Below are 21,983 nucleotides of genomic sequence, written 5' to 3' on the forward strand. Positions count from 1 at the left end.
ATCTCCAAACCTTTGCACTTAATCTCCAGAGTGATAGTTGTGTGCACTGATCTCCCGGAACGACGCTGGCAATTCGGATAAAACCTTGTGTGTTTGAAGTTCTAGGCTCCCCATATCATGTTTGTCCAGCCCGCCGTTGACCAGACGGGGCTGTGGTCTGGGTCACAGAATGTTTTTGATGTTGAAATCCAGACACCTCCCACTTCCATCATGTGAACCGACACTGCTCTGGTTACAGACGGTCCTTTATGTCCCATTACCCAATCAATGGCTCCTTTTCTCCTCCAGCCTCATCCTGAACTTTTAATTCTCTTGGCAAACTATTTTTATTTACCTTTTTTTTATTGAGTTTTGAGGGGCGGGGAGAACTATTTTGGGACCCTTTCCCCCGCGCTAAAGATGCTGATGTTTTTGCAGGGACACGTTTACTTCTCAAAGTGCTGCAGAAATGGATTGGGTTTGATGTTTGAGAGAAAGGCCGGAGGAGACCGAATTCAGCCCAGGACACTTGTGATTGTGCTCTGCTTGCTGAGGCTGGCCGGAGGCGCCAGTCTCCCCGGCGGAAAGCTCTCCTATCCCGGCGCCTGTCCAAACCAGCTTAATCCCAACCTGTGGGTGGACGCGCAGAGCACTTGCGAGAGGGAATGCACCGCCGATGAGGTAGAACCAAGCGCTGTAATAGACTTGTGTCCTGAAGTAATGTGCTTGATCTCATTAGACTGCGATTAGCGATATTAAAAAGAGAGAATTTTATGCTGGAGGTGGAAAGGTAGTTTTTCTTAGTCTGAAGCCAAGAACCACTTAACACCATATTGCGACGTCCCGTGAAATCTGCGGCATTTGGGTGCGAGAGACCATTTAAAATGACGTTATTTTGGTATTATTGTGAATTGACTTTGGCGTCAGTTTCGCCCTCAATATGTTGGGCACATGTTTCGCCTTTGTCCGTTCTGGTAGTCCAGATCGAAGTTAAAACAGTCAAATTTCAGTATAAGACAGTCACCAGGAAATCCAGTCTTGAATTATGAGGAGACTGCTTTAGCAAAAAGTTAAGAGAAGGTGATAGATGGAGTGGATGAGGTGAATGGAACAGATGCCTTGAAGGGAGGTTGGGCAATGAGTGAAAGTAGAAAGATAAGAATGAAACATAGATGGGCTAGTGGTACGTTTCCATATCATAAATAAGATTTTTTAAAACTATATATATAATGCTCTTACAGATGCTGTTATAGACTGTAATGTTGTGAGAATGTTCAGGATTTCAAAGTCAATTTTGAAGTGAACAGGTCAGATACGAAATCCAAATACAAATGAATTAAAACATTTTTTTTCTGTTTCTATTTGCATGGAGCTTCAGGTGATTCATGTCAAGTAGCAAACATGCAGCAGGGGACTAGGTAACTGTAATTATTATTTCCAGCAAATGGAGATGTTCAGGGGGTTTCACTCAGTCAGAATGATGCAGATTAAGTCCCTTTTCAGAGGCTGGAGCACAGGAGTCTTGGCTGACACCCAGTGTAATAGTCAGGGAATGCTTCTCTGTTACAAGTACTGATTTTGTTTCACTTATTTACTTATTGAGATACAGTACAATGCGGAATTAGGACCTTACAGCCCCTCCAGTAATTCCCCAATTTGTCCAATTATTTTCCAATAATTGTCCAATCACTGGACAATTCACAATGACCAATTAACCTATCAATTGGTATGACTTTGGACTGTGGGAGGAAACCGGAGCACCCAGAGGAAACCCACACACTCATGAGGAGAGCATACAAACTCCTTATGGGCAGTGGCGGGAATTGAACCCAGGTCAGATGTTCTGTAAAGCATCGTGCTAACCACTACTTAGTGAAATGGGCCTCCCATGCACTCAGACATTTTATTTTTGTTCTTATTTTTTTTGAGATGTGTCTGCAACTGGCAAGCCAAGCGTTCATTGCCCTTCATAACTGCCCTTGAGAAGATGATGGTGAGATGCTTTTTTGCACTGCTTCAGTCCTTCCAGTGAAGACCCCCCCCCCCCACCACAGTGTAGGTAGGGAGGATCTTCCAGGATAAAAGGAGAACAGTGATATATTTTCCCAGTCAGAATGGGCTGAGGATTTCCACAATTTTCTATTTTTTGTTCTATGTCTGGCAGGTGCACTTATTATGTGCTGTGTTTGTTTAAATGGACAGGATGCAAGGGAAGTTTCTCACTTTATTTTTGAAAAGGAAAATGTAACAGATATGCATCAGGGTGAGGGGACACATTGGACCATGGCTTGACATGTGCAGAAAAACTGAACACCTCACCTCCAACAATGTGGCACTGCTTCAGCACTGCACTGGACCATCAGCTACACACTTGTTTTCAGGCCTTTGAATCTGCATTTGAGAGTGTTTCTGTGATGTATTTTCTAGAATGAGGGCATCCTGACAAGTGGTTAATCCTTAGCAGTCCTGATGAAGGGTTTCGGCTTGCAACGTCAACTATTTATTTCCCTGATGATGCCTGATGTGCCCAGTTCTTCCAGCATCTGCAGAAACTCTTGTGTATCTCAGTCAATGGCAGTGATGAGCTACAGGATTGTCATAAAAAGCACTTAGGACACCAATGTCTTTTAGGGGAGGAGCTCTGGCATTCTTACCTAGTCTGGCTTGTATGGAAATCCAGAGTTACAGCAAAGGGGTTGATATTTCATTATCCTCTGTGTCCTATTGCCAAGCCAATTTTAGATCCAGTGGACCAACGTGACTTGGATCACATAGGATCTCATCATTTGGACCAGGTATCCATGTCAGACTTGTCAAAGGCCTTACTGAAGTCCATGTAAACAACATTTAACAGCACTGTCCTCAAAATATATATATTTTGTTACCTTTTCAAAAATCTCAATTAAACTTGTCAGATGGAATTTCTTACCAACAATCCATGGCTGACTTTCTTGATCAATTCCTATCTTTTCGAGTGTAGATTAACCAGATCCCCACTATTCTTTTCCATTATTGACCCTACCACTGATGCTCGATTAACTGGTCTGTAGTTTAAACCATTAGTTGGAGGAACTCAGTGGGACAAGCAGCACTGATGGGGGGGTGGGGTGGGGAGGAGGAACTGTTGACATTTCAGGTCGAAAACCTGCATCAGGAGGGTTTTTTTCTGCTTCCCTTCTTGAATAAAGGTACCATATTTGCTGCTTTCAAATTATCTGGCATATCACATGTGATCAGTAAAGATTTAAATATCTCCATCAGGGCTCCAGAAATCTCTTCCCTTGCCTCCAGGTAGACCAGGTCAATAGGTTACTGACCCAGTAACTTAGCCACATCATTCAGAGCTGTCCAGTCAATTGTGATGGACAACAGAACGTTTAATTGCAGCCATATCTCCTACTGATTCATATATCCTTCAGGGTAAGATTGGGTGGTGCGATTTAAGTTAGACCACTTTTGAATTAAAGCTTTAGGCAAAATTAGGGAAATCTAAGGATCGAACCACACACAGACACTTGAAAGATGAAATCTCAAACTGGCACACCAGTACAATAGTGAGGGAACATGCAGGGTTTTTCTCAGTTGAGACATAAGCCAAAAGAACAGACTGAAGATGGCAGATCTGAAGTGATTGACATTCAATCTGTTCTGAGAATGTTCATCCTAGACCTCCACAACCCCACTCTAAATAGCAGTTGGGATTTATTATATCTGAGAAGGGTGAAGGAGTGGACACCCGTGGGAGTACTCTCTGCTCCATATGGAGGCTGACAATTGGAGCCACTTTGTACTGATGAGGAAATCAGATCAAAAGATAATTGTTTGATAATGTTGGTTGAAGGAAAATATGATTAAGGACAACGGGGTAAGCTCCCTTGCTCATCTTTGAAAAAGAACCATGGGTTCTGTTTCATCTATCTGCAAGTTTGGTTTGTTGAGCGTCATTGTCTTCCAATTCAGATTGTCAATTAGATTCAGGTCCTGGATTTTACCCACACCCACATTAACCATTACAGAAATATGGGTCCCAATCTGAGCTTCCACGTCCTGGAGTCAGACTGAAAGGACTCTGGCAGTTGGCTCTCACTTGGTGTACTACTGAGGCTCCACAGTTGGAATAGATCAATAGCCTGTGGCAAGAACCAAGGTTGTGACTTAGACATGATAAAGATAGTGAGATTTTATAATGATATTTAAATTCTGTGATACAGAGAAACATTTAAAAATATTGAGTCATGGATTTGTACCCCATAGAGAGAGATCCTTTAGCCCATCACATTCACATCTACTATTTTGCACGCACACTCTAATCCACTTTGCATGAATTAGGGCCATATCCTACTACGCATTGCCTTGTAAGTGTTTGTTTAAGCATTGTAATTGCATCTGATTCCACCACTAACTCTGATCATGTGTCCCAGATTGCAACCACTCACTGTATTCAAAACTTTTCCCTCAGATCCCCTTTAAAACCCTTTTCCTAGGCCCTTTTGTTTTTAATGTTCCACTCTGGAGAAAATTTATTTTGACTGTACCCTATCTCACAATTTTATATACTTCTCAAACTCCTTCACTCAAAGCGAGCTAAGCCCAGCCTATCCAATCTCTTCACATAGTTAAAACCCTCCAGTCCAGGTAATATCCTGGAAAAATCTCCTTCAACTTGTAATAAGTTTTTAAAACTATGTAATTGAATTGTAAATTAACGGCCTTTATTAACACTTATAGAAACTCCTTTAAACAGTTACAATGTTAAAATAAAGTCTAAAATGTAAACACACTGAATTTAGCACTTCTCTTAATCTGCAGATCAAATTTTGAATCCTACACAAAGTTTTGATTGATTTGAAGTCACAGAGGTAACAACAATGTAACTTCAAGAGGTACAACTTCCCAAGCAAGGCGCCTACTATTAGAACCTTCCTTCTGCTTTGTCAGCATCTGCTTCAGGCTAATCTACAGAGACTGGTTAGGCAGTGGTTCCACCCTGTTTGTATCTCACAGCTTCAGGATACCTTGAACTTCTCATGTTTCCATGTCACTCAACAATCATGCTAGGAACCTGAATAATATATTCCTTTTATGTTTCAAACCAGCTAACGTGAATTTAAGTTACAAGTAATTCTACTGGCTTTTGAATTTTTAATGTGAAATTTTGCTTTCAGAAACAAATTATCTGCATTGCAGATCTCAGGGAGAAGAAATATTTGTATTAAAATTGTTCAGAAATATATCCCAAAAAGCAAAGATTTTTCTTGCATTTGTGTCTGAAGAATTGGGTTTACCTTTTCACTCCTTTTGAACCAGAGTACATTGCAAAGTTTCATATAGATCACTTATTATGGTGACTGCATCCCAGGTCAGTATACATATCTGAGTAGAAAGGTTGACAGATTGGTTTCAAGCAGATATAGTAAAATGCCTATAATCCACTGTCCAGTTCTGTAGAAATCTTGATGGTTCAACATTGCCAAGAGAAGTGTCGTGATTCACTTTGGAAGGTTGAATTTAAGGGCAGAATATAGGGTTGAATGCATGATTCTTAGCAGTGTGGAGGAGCAGAGAGGTCCTTGGTTCCATCCATATATCTCTCAAAGTTGCTGGACTTGTTGACAGGGATGTTAAGAAGGTTTATGGTGTGTTGACCTTCATTTGATGGATTCAAGACCCACCAGGTAATGTTGTATTTCTGTTAAACCCTAGTTAGACCACACTTGGAGTATTAAGTTCAGTTCTGGTCCCCTTCTTGTAGAAAGGATGTAGAAGCTTCAGAGAGGGTATAGAGGAGAATTACCAAGCTGCCTCGATTAGAGAGCACATCTTCTGAGGATAGGTTGAACAAGCTAGAGCTTTTTTCTTTGGAGTGAAGGAGAGTGAGAGGTAACTTGATAGAGGTGTATAAAGTGATAAGAGGCATAGATAGAGTGGATAGCCAGAGACATTTCCCTGAGCAGAAGTGGCTAATACAAAGGGGCATAATTTTAAGGTAACTGAAGAAAAGTATGGGGGATGTTAAAGGTAAGTTTTGTACACAGAGAGTGATGGGTGGGTGCATGGAACACTCTGTCAGGGGTGCTAGTAAAGAGTAGAGACATTGAAGAGACTCTTAGGTAGGCACATGAATGATCGAAAAATAGACAGCTAAGTAGGAGGAAAGAGTAGGTTAAAAGGTTGACACATCATTGGAAGCTGAAAAGCTTGTACTGTGCTGTAGTGATTTATGTTAACTGGCTCACCAGGAAATAGTTGTTGTGGTCCTTGTCCTCTCACTTGGTTCCAGTTCCCACATTCACTTTAAACTCACCTAGTTCATTTGAAAAAAAAGACAAATGGAAGACCACGATCGCCTATGTCATATGACATGGCACATAATGATGACAAAAATTATTGTATCATATACCATCTTAAAAAAAAGCTTGCTAACAGAAACAAAATCCAGTAGTGCAGAAAATAATGTCCAGCATCATAGAAGTTTCACATGTGATGTATTACTGTACAGAGTTAGTGCAAAACAAACTTGTACCTGAATCCTTGCAGTCAATTCCTCAGCTTCGCATACCCCAGTTTGTTTCTGTATATGTACAGTTATCAGGAAAAAATGGATACACCTTTGAAGAATTTCATTGGCTGTAAAGTGGTATGGAGCGTTTCTGAAAGGGATGTGAAAGTTGCTATATAAATATTATGCATATTTATCTTCTGAAAGGTGTGTCTGCTATGATGAGGGGTGATATGGTTTCTTAGTCAGTGTAAATAGAAGGAAGCTGTTGCTATTAGTAGATGGTTCAAAGTGGGCAGGATATATATTGTGAAAGTTGAGAAAAGCTTTTAACGTAGAGAGTTATAATCTGGAACTTGCTGTCTATAGAGTGGTGGATAGGGAATCAAACACAGCTTTCTAAAGGGAATTAGGTAGTCTTTGAAGACAGAGTAACTTGCATGATTAATGGAATAGAATGTGGAAATGAAACTAACTGGGTTAATATACAAAGGGCTAGGATAGGCTTGATGGGCTAAGAAACCAATTTCTCTGTCATAAATATTCAAGAAGGTCGCTATGGTGGACTGGGTCTTTTGTTCTGTGTGTTGGTTTGCGTTAGGTCTGTGAACACAACAGGATGCAATGTGTGGAGATAAGCTTCTTTCAATGAGGTGCATTGCTTTTTTTCAGGATTGTCAGAGCTTTGAGAAGTGTTGCACCAACGTGTGTGGCCTGAAGAGCTGTGTGGCAGCGAGGTTTGCAGACGGCAGCTTGGCATCCCCGGATCTTTCCAAGGAGGCGACGTGCGAGAGGATCGTGTGCACCCAGCAAGGCTCAGAGTGTGATATCTGGGATGGGCAGCCCGTCTGCAAGTGCAAGGATAGATGCGAGAAGGAGCCGAATTTCACCTGCGCCTCAGATGGCCTGACCTACTACAACAAGTGCTACATGGACGCCGAGGCGTGTATCAGAGGCATCAGCCTGACGGTGGTGACCTGCCGGTACCACATCACCTGGCCCAACACCAGCCCTCAGCCACTGGAAACCACGGCCAACCCCACATCTACGAGCTCGCTGGAAGACCACATCCCTCCTGCTCTCTACACCAACCCCTACCACCAGTCCGTCTACGTCGGGGGCACCGTGAGCTTTCACTGCGATGTCAGCGGGCGCCCCAGGCCGGACATCACCTGGGAGAAGCAGAGCGACCACCGGGAAAACATCATCATGAGGCCTGACCAAATGTACGCCAACGTTGTGGTCACCAACATTGGCCAGCTGGTGATTTATAGTGCCCAGCAGGAGGATGCTGGGACGTACACGTGCACGGCGAGAAATGCCGCAGGCCTCCTGAGGGCAGACTTCCCGCTGTCCGTCATAAAGCGAGGCCACTCGGGAGAGGGTGCAGCCAGCAAAGGTCAGCCGTTACCATCAGGAGAGTGCTTTAAGGAGCCAGACAAGAGGGATTGTGGCCACCAGCATGTCCGGTGGTTCTACGACCACAAGAAAGGCACCTGTTCCACCTTTGTGTCCGGTGGCTGCAATGGCAGCAAGAACCAGTTTGAGACGTACGAGGAGTGCAGGTTGGCCTGTGTCAATGAGACGGTGAACATCTGCACTTTTCCAGCCGTGCAAGGCCCTTGCAAGATGTGGGAGGCCCGGTGGGCCTACAACTCGCTGATGAAGCAGTGTCATGCCTTTGTCTACAGCGGCTGCGAGGGCAACAAAAACAATTTTGAGAGCAAGGAGACCTGCGAGGAGACTTGCCCCTTCCCAAAAAACCAGCAATGCAAGGCCTGCAAGCCCCGGCACAAGATTGTGCCCAGCTTCTGCAGAAGTGACTACGCCATCGTGGGAAGGGTGACTGAGATCGTCGAGGAACAAGACTCCGGCGTGGCGAGGTTTACGCTGGACGAGGTGCTGAAGGACGAGAAAATGGGGCTCAAGTTCTTTGACTTCAAGCACTTGGAGGTGATAATGATAAACATGGACTGGAACTGCCCGTGCCCGAACATAACCCTTTCAGATGGACCCCTCCTTATAATGGGCGATGTCCATGACGGGATGGCAGTGCTGAGCGCCGAGAGCTATGTGCGGACTGTGAGCGACAAACGCATTAAAAAACTGCATGAAATCATGGAGAAAAAGACTTGTGAACTCCTGCATCGCTTCCAGGATTAAACCGAATCACCTCACAGCTAGTTCGATGGTATTTGTTACTGTTGATTATATCTTGTTATACCTAGATCCAAGTATAAGTTGGTAAATGCCTTTGTATTTTTATTTATGTGTAATTCAGCTCAAACTTATTTTTTCTCCATTTTTGTTCCATTTTCACATTTTTTCAGTGGCAGTGATCCAGACTTGGGGGTTACTACATATTATTCCACATCAGACCCAGTCAAAGCTAATTTTAAATGCAATCCCCCTGGAAATCAGTCCACCCTAACCCATAACACCTGGACTATTCCTGCTTCCTTTTACCCCTGTTCATTGCTGCCATCGCCATTTCCTGGGAGCCTTCTAAGGAGGCATAACTAAGGTTTGCACCTTCATGTATTAAAGGAAATCCAAAAGGCATATACAGATGACTGGACTGGGTGCCAGGAAGAAGGATTTTGTGAGTTGGTTGGGGAATCCTGAATTAGAACAAAGAACTGCTAAGAGGAGACCATGAATGGTCTTGACAAGTTAAGTATTGCAGTTGGAAATTACATCTATCGGCAGAGAACCAGAAGGCACAATTTTAAGAAAGCACGAAATAAAAGTGGAACACTTAGCGAGTCAGTGTTCAGAATGCACTGCCTGAAGGGATGAAGAAATTCATAAAACAATGGAATTCCTGCCGCATGGGACTGGCTATACTTTCCATCGAGTACTAGCCAATAGAATCAGAATGGTGTAGCTTCTGAGGGAATGGCTGTACATTGAAGGCAGCGCAAAGCATCGGCACTGGGTCTAAATGCTGCGGGAGTTATGTAACTTTTCACTGTCCTCAGACCAGAATCTAGGTTTAGAAAATGGTGAAGATCACGAATCAAGTTGATTCCTTGGCTCACGAGCCCCTAATTTTCAGATTTCCACTAAAAAATCACTGCCCCTTTTTCTCACTTTAAGATGTAAACCTAAATCTAATAATAATAGTCCAAAACATCCACAAATTAACTAAAAATTATTTTGGAGAATTTAAAGGGGACTTCTCAGCCAATATATGATGGCAACAGTTTTTAAGGAAATGAAACCTCAAGGTCCATTTATTAGCAGTGAACAACAAGCAGCACAAAACTATGGTAATAAACAACATGAGTTACATAAACACCTATAAGTCCATTGGATTTTGTGTAGCAAGTAATAGTAGGGACATCCCTGATATATTAAAGGATTACATGCAAGCAATAAAAAGTAATCTATGGAGTTGGCTTTGAATAATGTGCATGTTCTGTATAGGAAAATAGGTTAATAACTGAATTTACAGATACTTCCATTTCATTATAACAGATGATGAACAAACTTATCACCCAACCAGCTAGTTACCATTGTTTGATAAAGGTTGAAATGTGGATTTTAGTAAGATATCTATAGTGCATGGGTCCACAGTAACTTGGCTTTTTGGATTCAGATTTGGCTTTCCCATAGAAGACAAAAGGTGGTGGTCAATGGGCCAAAGGTCAGTTTCCAGTGGTGCTGAGCAGAGACCTGTAAATATTCAGTGTATCACAGATCGGTTGCAGGAGTGGGTAGATAAATGTCCAGTGGAGAATAATCCAGCCAGATCTGAGGTGTTACACTTTGGGAGATCAAATGTAAGGAGAAAGTACACCATTAATGATAAGGTCTTTTACAGTGTTGATTTGCAGAGGGATCTTTGGGTCTCAGTCTGTAGCTTTCTGAAAGTGGCTGCACAGCTTGATCGGGAAGTGAAGAACGTGTATGGCATACCCGCCTTTATTAATTGGGGCACTGAGTTCAAGTGTTGGTTGGGAAGATGTGTGGCACCTTTGTAAACTCTAGTTAGCTGCATCTGGAGTAATGCATTCAGTTCTGGTTGCCACATTATAGGAAGGATGTGGACACTTCGGAGAGGGTGCAGAAGAGGTTTGCCAGGATGCTTCCTGGATTAGAGGACATATGGACAAACTTATACAGTGATTTTTTTCCTCTGGATTAGAGAAGGCTGACCGAATAAAAGTTTATAAGATTATAAAAGGCACAGATAGAGTAGACAGCTTGTATCTATTCTCCAGGCTCAATATGTTTAATACTAGGTGACATGCATTTAAGTTGAGGGAGTAAGCTCAAAGAAGATTGGGGGGGGGGGGGGAAGCAGGTTATCTTTTACACAGAGAATGATGGGTGCCTCAATTGCACTGCCGATGGAGCTTGTGAAGATATTCTTGGATAAGCACATGAACATGCAGATAATGGAAGGACATAGACATTGCGTAGGAAGAAGGCATTTGTTCAGTTAAACATTTAATTACTGGTTTAATTAGTTCAGCACAATATTGTGGGCTGAAGGGCCTGTTCCTGTGCTGTACTGCTCTGTGTTCCATGGTCTAAACCTCTTGCATATTCCAAGCCTACCAGTAAATACACCCGCTTACTCCTTCAACGGAAAAGAATGGAGAAATACTAGATTGAAAAAACACAGACCTGGATACCAAATTCTCTCAAAACAAACATGACTCAAGCAAATACACGGAGGAAGAAAAACTTAAAGTTCCAAATTAAATGGTCCAAGTGTGTCAGCAGTAATTGGACTGGTTCTCAGTAATGTCCCAAGATACCCTCAGCTCCTATATAAACTGAAATATATACATCTACAAAGCAAATCCTACTCCTGGGTCCCAAATGTAATTTATAATTACAAAATGTATTTTGTATTCCTAACTACTAACCTCCAAGCTCTAAAACTTTATGAGCATCTCTGAACTCAGAAAACCTCAAACCCAAACTATTAACTCTAATGGCCTGTGTTCAAACTCAAACCCCTTACAGTGACCCACTACCCCCATTGCAAAAAGAACATAACTTCATTCTGAAGCTAGAATGCACTTAAATAATCCACTGCCATGATAAGGCCACACTCAGGTCAGAGGAGCAACACCTTATATTCTGTCTGGGTAGCCTCCAACCTGATGGTATGAACATTGATTTCTCGAATTTCCAGTAATTGCATCCCCCCCCCCACCCTTCACCATTCTCCATTCCCATTTCCCTCTCTCAGTTTATTTCCTTACCTGCCCATCACCTCCTCCGCTTCCCTTTCTTCCCTGATCCTCTTCCCTTTCCTATCAGATTCTTCTTTTGCCAGCCCTTAATCTCTTCCACCAATTGACTTCCTAGCTCTTTACTTCACACCTCTCCCCCTCTGGTTTCACCCATCACCTACTACTTTGTACTTCTTCCTCCCCTCCCCCCACCTTCTCATCTTTCTTTTCCTGCAGTTCTATTGAAGGGTCTCAGCCCGGAACATCAACTGTTTATTCTTTTCCATAGATGTTGCTTGGGCTGCTGAGTTCCTCCAGCATTTTGTGTGTGTTGCTTGGATTTCCAGCATCTGCAGATTTTCTCTTGTTTACGATTAGATAATATCAGGCCTGTTTTCTCTTGCAACAATGTGCAGCCTCTTTTGGGAATAGGACATTTACCCATGAATCCTCTGTCATAACCCCTGTTTGTGATCGATTTCAGCAAATGAACTAAAAGCAGTGATGATTGTCTGACAAGATTGTGTTCATTTTCTGTTCTAAAAACATTGTATATCTGTAAATCAAGTCCTTACCGTATTTCCTTATACTGTACAGAATATATGGTACTTTTTAAAATGAATTCCATACTTTTCATTGCTTCCATGTAATCCTTTAGTTTATTAATGATGTTTTTCCTGTAATTTGATTAAAGTCACAGTTATCAGCAAACTAAGAATCTCAACGGAGAAGATTATTGAAAACAAGAGGGTCACTTATACTGTTGCTCATAAGCTCAAGTCATCAACCTGATGTTCTCTTTTCTGGTTTAAAACAAAAGTCTTTTTGATAACGCTGTAGTAAAATGCACACTACATTGCAGCACCAGATACATACATCATTGTCGATACTGCTCCACTACAAAAATCTGAAAAGAGCTGAGCTCAAAATTGCCATGCCTCAGGCAAAGCAAAGATTAAAAAAAAACTTGAGAGAAGTTTGGTTTAGGCTGCCAGCCAGAGTAATTGCAGTCCTTGTTTAGGCAGCCAGTCTGGAGTTTGCCACTCCAGTAACAGGGATAATTGCATTCTGAAGTGATGGAAGGAGCTCGATGGCTTGGCTCCAGCTGAAGCTTTGGATGACTGAGGCACTGAGTTGTCTTGGACGAGCACTGCTGAGTGCACTGGAAAGATGAATTAATTCTGGTATGGTTTTTGTTCAAATTCCGAGAAATAACAAGATCCCTAAAACTGACTGCAAGTGCTGATGTGATTTTATTTGCTCAGTTTCTGAGGGAGGGCAGTGCTGTCCGAGCTACTGCCTTTGAAAAAAGCCGTGAACTGAGGCTTAGCCAGCCCTTGTAGTTCCACAAGAAAGCAGGATTGTCTCAGGATCCTGGACCCATAGTTGAAATAATTAAGGTCAATGAGTAATTAATTACAAAACAAAATAGCTCATCTCTGCAAAGGTAACCACAAAGATATGCACTTGCCTGTGAAGCAGGTTGATACTATGAAAGAGGCTACATAAATGCAAATCTTGTTTTTCTCTGACCACCAGCCTGGAGATTCATGCAACATATGACTTATAACTCCACCTGCATCTTGCCATGTCTAGTCACCTCACTGCAAGAAGGATATGAAAGCAATACCAGGATAAAGTTAGGATTTAGAGGGATGTTGCGGAGCTGGCAGATTACAATTATGATGGAAAAAATTACACAAGATACTGGAGGAACTCAGCAGTTCAGGAATATATATGGAGAGGAATAAACAGTTAATGTTTCAGACTGAGTCGACTGTTTATTCCCCTCCATAGATGCTGCCTGACCTGCTGAGTTCCTCTAACATTTTATGTGTGTTGCTCTGGACTCCCAGCATCTGCAGAATCTCTTGGGTTACTGAGGGAAGAATAACTGGCCTGGCGTTGCTTGCTTAGGGACAAAGGAGATTGAGAAAAGGGTTAATTGAGATGGGTAAAACTCTAGAAGCCTAGATTACGAACAAGAACACTGTACTTGCTTTACATAGATTGATGAATTATGAACCAGAGATCATAGAACAGTTTTGGCCCACAATCTTGTTCTGAACCAGCTAAAAAGTAAACCAAAAAAAACCCTAAAGCTAATCCATTCTACCTATGCTGTCCATATTCGTCCATCATCCTCATATACATGTACCTATCTAACCATCTCTTAAGAATAAAATGTTATTTTTTTAACTCAATGAGGAGTGAGGTTTTATAACCCATTGCAATAACTTCAACACATTTCATAAATTTCTGAATGTCATAAGCTGCAAGGACAATGGACTGAGAGAAGAGGTTGACCTGAAGTCCATTTCTGGGCTGGATGGATGTGGGTTGAGTGGCTTCCTTCTGACGGTTTCAGAAGGCAGCTGTGATTAACGTCCAGACAGGAAAAATAATGGTAAGTGGTCTTCCAGAATCTAAAATAAAATTGTAATAATGATACCCCAGGCCAGCGCTCACTGCAGAAATATGTCAATTCAACACTACAGTTTCACTGAAATTATTCCTTCATCCTAAACTTAGAATTCTTAGGACATTTCTCTTTAACTTTTACAAAGATGCTGATCCATATTGTAGAAAATTTTGATCAGGTTTAAACATCAGATCCAACATTAGGTAAAGCTGGCTTTGGGACAAGGCTTGGGAAGAAGTCAGTGAGGCACAGGAGCGTGTGCCTCACACGTTCCTTCAAAAATTCTGAGTAATGAGTTTTCTCAGGATGTTGAAAATCAAGAAGTACAGTTCCATTTGAACTGTTCACAGTGTCTATACATCTCAAAATTGCCAGTAACATACCAATTAATTGATTCTATTGTATTCTGCTGTTCTACTGTGAATGCCTACAAGAAAATGGGCCACAGGGTGGTATATGGCGATTTTGATAATAAATTTACTTAGGATTTTAATGTAGTCTAGGAATTAATGTAACAAATGTAGATCAGTTAATGCCCCAAAAACAGAATTAGTGATGTTCTCTCAAGGATATGTCCCTCATGACTTGTAAAATTATAGTTAGTGTTGCTTGTATCCACATTAGATCACAGATATCAGAAGGGCAAAGCATCTTTTACACTGAAATAATTGGTAGCACCATCAGTCATGAACTATGAGGTTTGGTCCTGTACATACAGCACAGAAAAGGCCAACTGGCACTGGTTAGTTTTGCTTCACAGATAATCTTCTTCCACTTCTCTTCATCCCAGCCCCTTTCGATGCGGTCTGATCATCAAGCTCTTGACTGTGGTTGCACCATTCACCTCGACTTCTCCCTGTGCTAGTGAGTTTTACATTCTCTGTGGATACAACCTTCCTTGGATTTACTGTAATTTACCCTTCCAAATATGACAAACACCCCCCTCCCCTGTGCAGGAGGCAGAAGATCAAATTTGAACACAGCATGTGAGAGGGCTGAATGGCCTGTTGTTCCCAGTTTTTGCATGGAAGTGAAAACATTCCTGGAACCTTTCTTTGACTCCACTGCTGACTAGCACATGTCCCAGGGCCTGTTGTAGTCTACTTGACCCACTAAGTATTATGGTTTTCTCACTCAATCCCAATCCTATTAATCCTGATTTTGCTTTAGCTTATTGATCCCTAAATACTCTTGACTTTAAGTAAACACCTATTTTCTTGATAAATAACTCAATTTATTTAGCAGCTGCCTCTTCTGGCACAATGTGTTTAAAACGATAGTCAGTGTTCTCCAGAGATACTCTTTATTGAGACATCGAAGACATTAGATCACAAGGAGCAATGCTTGTCCATATAACATAGAACATAGATCCATCAAGTGATAAGAAATCGGCTGGTCTTTTACCCAGTTCTGTTATTTTTGACCCATACCCACAACAGCAAATATGATGACACGTGTTATAACATGAGCTCTCCTTTCACTGTATTAGGAAACTTTATATTGTACCGAGAATCGAGTATTGTTTGAAATTTCAACGTTGGCTGAAGCCACTACATTTTTACCAAATGTCAACTTACATAAAGCATTCCGTGACCTGCATCTTGTCACAGATGTAGGGATTACTTGGCAGCTACAATCCTCAACAATCCTCAAGTTGAATATATTTAGACACCAATGGGGGAAGTCATGGAAGTTTTAAGAAAAGTTAAATAAAAACAAACAGGAAACAAGAAACATGAAGTCACATTTGGTTCACTAGCATCCTTCAGACAATGACAGTCACTCTGACCTATATGTAACTCCAAGCTAACCAACGTGGTTCACGTTTAAATACTTCATCAGTTTAGGGGCAGTTGAGGATAGACAATAAATGCCAGCATTTCCATGTGCCTTGGACAATTAATAAATAAAAACTTCCAGAAGAAATGGAATGGGCTAAATGACCCTCAGAGTTGTTCAACCATTCGACAAGGTCATGCTTGATACTATATCTAACCCCTCTAAGCAGGGACCACAAAATATAGGGGCATTTGGTCCAGCAAGTCTGCTCCACCATTTCATCATGGCAGATACATTTCCCTCTCAGCCCAAATCTCCTACCTTCTCCCTGTGTTCTTTCATGGATAAATCAAGGATCAATCAACCTCTGCCTTAAATATACCCAGTGGCTTGGCTTCCACAGCCACCTGTGGCAACAAATTCCACAGATTCACTACTCTCTGGCTAAAGAAATATCTCCCAATCTCTGTTCTAAATGGACATCCCTCTGTTCCGAGGCTGTGTCTTCTGGACTTGGAATCCCCCTGTAATCACTTTAAAATTATGCCTTCTTCTATTAGCCATTGCCACCCTTGGAAAAAGTGCTGTCTATCCTGTCTATTAATGCCTCATATGATCTTTATTGAGTCACCTCTCATCCTCCTTCTCTCCAAAGAGAAAGCTCTAGTTTACTCAACCTTTCCTCAATTAGACATGATCTCTAATCTAGGCAGCATCCTTGAAAAGTCTCCTTTGCTCTCTCTCTCTAAAGCTTCCATATCAGCCAGTTCTCAAAAGTAGTGGTGTGCCATGCTGATATTGAAAGCACCTGAGCTTTAGCTAGAGGAGAGCTTGACGTATCAGATTATCAGAATGTGCTCTCGGGTTTCTATGAGGTTCGGTTTGTTTACGTGCTCACCATTGCGCAGATGGAATCCAGATGCAGAGTGTGTTGAGGATTAAGCCCCAAATCCTGAGGCAGCCTGCAGCACTGGATTTCAGGGTGCTTCAGAACATTGAAAAATAATGGACCTGGAGTGTTAGATATTACTGGGAGTTCTGCTTCATCCTGCTGATCTCAATATCCCTGCGTTAATTTAGATTGTATTTGGACAGAATGCTGATAGAGACCTCATGTCAAGCTGTCGAAGAAGTTGACATTGAATCTCAGAGAAACACAGCATGGAATCAAGCACTTCCATCCAACTTATCCACTCCAACCAGCTTGTCCCATTTGCCTGTATCCCCCTAAACCTCACCTACACATGTATTTACCCAAATTATGTTACTGTGCCAGTCTTGATTATATCTCCCAAGTCCCCAGCTGAGGTAGAAGACATCTTGAGCTATTAAAGTTCTAAGTGTTTCTTAGGCTAATAAATGCCACAAAGAGTAAGCAGCAATGTACCAAACTTGATGCCCCATATAATGTCTGTAGGTTTCTTTGCTGGTTGTTATTAATATAGGCAGATTTACCAAGAAACATCCTTTATGAAAGAAAGCCAAATCTCAGATAACAGGATTAGCTGGTACAATGATGTACCAGAAATCATTCCACAAGTTACACATATAAGAAGAATCAGAACCAAGTTCATGTCACTAACATATGTCATGGAGTTTATTGCTTTGTGGCAGTAGTACTGTGGAAGACATAAAATCATTACTATAAGTTAAAAACTAAATAAACAGATTCACTTCTTTGTTTTTTGTGGACGTTTGTGAAGAGAAAGAATTTCAGGATGTGTATTGTATACATTTCTCTGACATTAAATGTACCTGTTGAAATAGTGCAAAAGGTAAATAATGAGGTAGTGCTCATGGGTTTGTAGACCGTTCAGAAATCTTGATGGCAGAGAGGAAGAGGCAGCTCTCAAAACAATGAGTGCAGGACTTCAAACTCGTGTATCTCCTTCCTGATGGTAGTAATGAGAAGTGGGCGATGGTGAGGTTTTTTAATGATGGATGCCGCCTTCTTGAGGCATCGCCTCTTAAAATGCCCTTGATGGCAGGGAGGCTTGTGATGGAGCTGCCTGAGTCTTCAACCTGCAACCTCTTGCAATCTGTACATCGGAGGCTCCCGAAGAGGCCATTGTGCCACTGGTCAGAATACTCTCCACTGTGCAAAAGTCTTAGGTACCCGAGATTTTTTTATATGGTTTCAGATAATACAGCCTCTAAAGACCCCTGATCTCAATATCATCAAGGCTGTCGGGGATTACCTGGAGAGACAGAGGCAGGCAAGACAGCCAAAGTCTGCAGAAGAACTCTGTAAGTTCTGTAAGAAACTTGGAGTAACCCACCAACCGATTTTCTTATAAAACTTTAGAAACTTCTCATTTCATTATTTTTTTAAATCATCTTCGCTGACAGACTTTTTTTTTTACATGTGACTAAGACTTTTGCACACTTGTGTGCTTCTAGAAATTTTGCAAGTCTTTGGCGACATACCGAATCTCCTCAAACTCAGTAAGGAAGTAGAGGCACTGGTGTGCCTGCTTCGCGATTCCATCAGTGTGTTGGCTCAGAATTGATCCTCCGTGATGTTGATGCTGTTCGCCAATTCCATCGCTGACCTTTCAATGAGGAGTGGTGTGTGTTCTCCTGACCTACATATTAACATATACTGTATATTATGTTAAAGGCATATAGACTGACACATTTATGACATTTCTACCTCAATTGCCCACCTCTGCATTGGTCAAAAAAGCTTGGAAAAGAGATGGTAAGATTGTTGGAAGTTTCTGCCTACAGCACAGATCACAGGAGGAAAGATGCAAGGAAGAGTTATTTGAGTGGATGCATTTACATCAAAATATCAAACAGAATCTTTCAGGAAGAGCTGGAAAAACCGGGAGCAAATAGCACTGAGACTCCCTTTACACGGTCACCTGAGAGAATAATTTTCCATTGGAATGTAATGCATCACAGAATCTCAACATAGAAAGAGGGCATTGGGCTCTTTTTCATCTGGCGGGGTTAAGTTATAAGGAGAGTCTCGATAGGCTGGAGTGGAAGAGGCAAAGTATGACCTTTTGTGGGTATGTCACCTCATGAGGGGAATAGACAAGGTGGATAATCACAGTCTTTTTCCCAGGGTAAATGATTCTAAGCCTGGAGGACATAGATTGATGGTGTGAGTGGAACGATTTAAAGGAGAACTGAGGGGCAACATTCCACACAGAGTTAGTTATATGGAAAAAGCTGCCAGAGGAAGCTATTGAGGCAGGTACAATTAAAGGATATTTCGAAAAGTACATGGATATAAAAGAGCCCTGAGGATATGGGCCAACACAGGCAAATGGGACTAGCTCAGACAGCTACCTTTGTCAGCACAGACAAATTGGGCCAAAGGCTTGATTTCCATGCTGGATAACTATGTAATTCTTATCTCTTTGAGAAGGAAATTTATTCCTGCCCAAATCTTGCTCTTTTTGCAAACTGATTTTCTGCTAAGCAATATAATCCAATTTTGTTTTGAAAGTTGAATTTGAATCTGCCTTTACTACTTTTACAGGCCATGTGTTCTGAGTTATAAGAGCCTAAGCTGAAGACCAGCGTTCAGACCTAACCATAGCAGTTGAAGAATTTTATTACAAGAGATTAACCCAAGCTGCTGAAAGCATGGTTTCCAACAGTAGATTATAAAAAGGATGGAAGGAGGACAGCAAGATGAAGAGAAAGGGAAGTAATTCAAAGTTCAAAATAAATTTATTAGAAGTACTCAATACTACCTTGAGATTAATTTTCTTGCAACAGAATAGATTTAGTGTAAAACTACATACCAGCAAAGACTGTCAAACAACAAATGTGCAAAAGAAGACAAACTATAAATAAAATAATTAAGTAAATAAAATTACTGAAAACGAGTTGCATTATTTGCAAAGTAATAAGTAATGCCAACATAAACAGGGTGAATAATGATCCCAATTTAATCAATTATGCCTTTATTAATGCTAATGCAGATGCTTTTATTGACCACAGATAGATTTATAAAATATGATAACAACCCTGTTATAAACTCGGCTTTCTATACAATATTCATTAGAAACCCACTAAGAATGGTCAGCTTTTGAACTGTACCTCCCCCTTATGACCACAGCTGGAAAAGCAAGACTTTCATAAAGGCTCTCGCATCTGTTGATTAATACAATGAGCTGGAAGAGTCTGCGAACAAATCAATTGTCGTTCTTTCTTCTGTCATGTCTCATTATCAAGCTTTGGGGGAAGAGCTTTAACAGAAATAAGATGCAGTTTAAATAGTCTGGCACAGGCTCAACTGTTAGAAGGACTAGTCTGTGTAAGTATCTTTAATTTATTCCCCATGATACTGGAGAAAAGTCAATAATTTAAACTGACAGGCTAAGGTACCTTATTTGTAGAAGAACTTAGTTTGTGCAAGCCAGCATTTGTTACCATGTGCTTTCTCCCACTTCCAGGAAATTCTATGCTCAATAATGTAGCCAGTGACGAGACCCAATTCTGAATGTGGTTCCAATCAATATTACAAACTGTATGTTACAGTGGTCTTTTGAGTGAGATATTCAGGCTGAAATTTAGGCTCTGTCACAGATGTGTTTAATGGTTAGTTTATATTTTTTTAAAACATGTCAATGTAATATCATCTTGTGTATATGTGATGCAAACAACATTTGCTTTTGTACCTTGCTGTTAAGACCAAAATGTAGCAGATAACTCAGTTCTGAAGCTCTAGTGACTGTATCGTTTAAAGTTCATCCACGCGTGGAGGCTTGTAAGACATGAGGACATGATTTGCCCTAAACGGGAAGTATTTGAACCATATCATAGAGTTATACTGTGGAAACAGGTCCTTTGGCCCTGTTCATCCATGCCAACCAAGATGTCTACTGAAGCTCTTCCCGCTTGCCTCTTTTTGGCTTATTTCCCTCTAAATTTCTCCTAACCAGGAACCTGCCTCTACAGATTTCTCTGGTGCCTCACTCCATATACCCTCCATCGCTTTCTGTAAACGTATTCAGAATGGTTTACAACAAAAAACATCAAAAATCATGGATTTGAGTTTAAACTTTGACTCCTGCGTGCCTTCCCCATTCTGCGACGTTATATGTGAGTTGTGACGTTCTACTGTACAGTGTCGCCTCTGTGCTTGTAATCTCTGGCTGCAGGAAGGCTGCTCCTTCTCCCTTGAGACCACACAAATGTCTTTGGACCACAAGAAGCTCTTGCCCTGGATGGACAGGCCTCAGGCTGTGGTCCAGGGCAAATTGACGGGCTGGTTTGGGATGAGCAGGTAGTGATGGGAAGTGACTGACGCTTTCACGAAGTGATGGTGGGGTGGGGTGCGTGTTTGAGGGGAGGACACCGGTACTCCATGCCTGCAGACAAGGTGATGCAAAGATGTAATGATCCGCTGGCGCTCAACGCTGCAGCACGACTTCACGGTCAAGACTCAGAGTGAGCCGGCTGGCTGACCCTCAATCACAGGACCCTACTCTCTTCACTTGTCTTCTTAGAGTTCTGTCCTCTGCTTAGTCAGAGGAGGGTTCTGCTCACGATAAAGCTGGTGGGTAATGGACAGTTAGTTGGCTGCTCCGGCAGTTCCCACAACTTCCTGAACATCATCCCGAGCAGCTGCATCACTGCCTGGTTCGGAAACTGCACCATCTCGGATCGAAAGACCCTGCAGCGGATAGTGAGGTCAGCTGAGAAGATCATCGGGGTCTCTCTTCCCGCCATCACAGACATTTACGCTACACACTGCATCCGCAAAGCAAACAGCATTACGAAGGACCCCATGCACCCCTCATACAAACTCTTCTCCCTCCTGCCGTCTGGGAAAAGACACTGAAGCATTCATGCTCTCACGACTAGACTATGTGTAACAGTTTCTTCCCCCAGGCTATCAGACTCCTCAATACCCAGAGCCTGGACTGACACCAACTTACTGCCCTTATCTGTGCCTATTGTCTTGTTTATTATTTATTGTAATGCCTGCACTGTTTTGTGCACTTTATGCAGTCCAGTGTAGGTCTGTAGTCTAGTGTAGTTTTTGTGTTGTTTTACGTAGTTCAGTGTAATTTTTGTACTGTTTCATGTGGCACCATGGTCCTGAATAACGTTGTCTCATTTTTACTGTGTACTGTACCAGCAGTTA

At 41.7% G+C, this 21,983-nt stretch overlaps 1 protein-coding gene across 1 annotated transcript; it reads left to right on the plus strand.

Moving 5' to 3' along the window:
- The first annotated feature begins 371 nt into the window (after window positions 1–371).
- LOC132406053 (WAP, Kazal, immunoglobulin, Kunitz and NTR domain-containing protein 1-like) lies at window positions 372–10,740 on the plus strand. The gene is made up of 2 exons (XM_059991235.1): window positions 372–660; window positions 7,151–10,740. Exons 1-2 carry the CDS (start codon window positions 400–402, stop codon window positions 8,639–8,641), a joined length of 1,752 nt encoding a protein of 583 aa, XP_059847218.1. The 5' UTR covers window positions 372–399; the 3' UTR covers window positions 8,642–10,740.
- Window positions 10,741–21,983: the final 11,243 nt, after the last annotated feature.

This window comes from Hypanus sabinus, chromosome 16, assembly GCF_030144855.1.
Source record: "Hypanus sabinus isolate sHypSab1 chromosome 16, sHypSab1.hap1, whole genome shotgun sequence".
Classification (NCBI taxonomy): domain Eukaryota; kingdom Metazoa; phylum Chordata; class Chondrichthyes; order Myliobatiformes; family Dasyatidae; genus Hypanus; species Hypanus sabinus.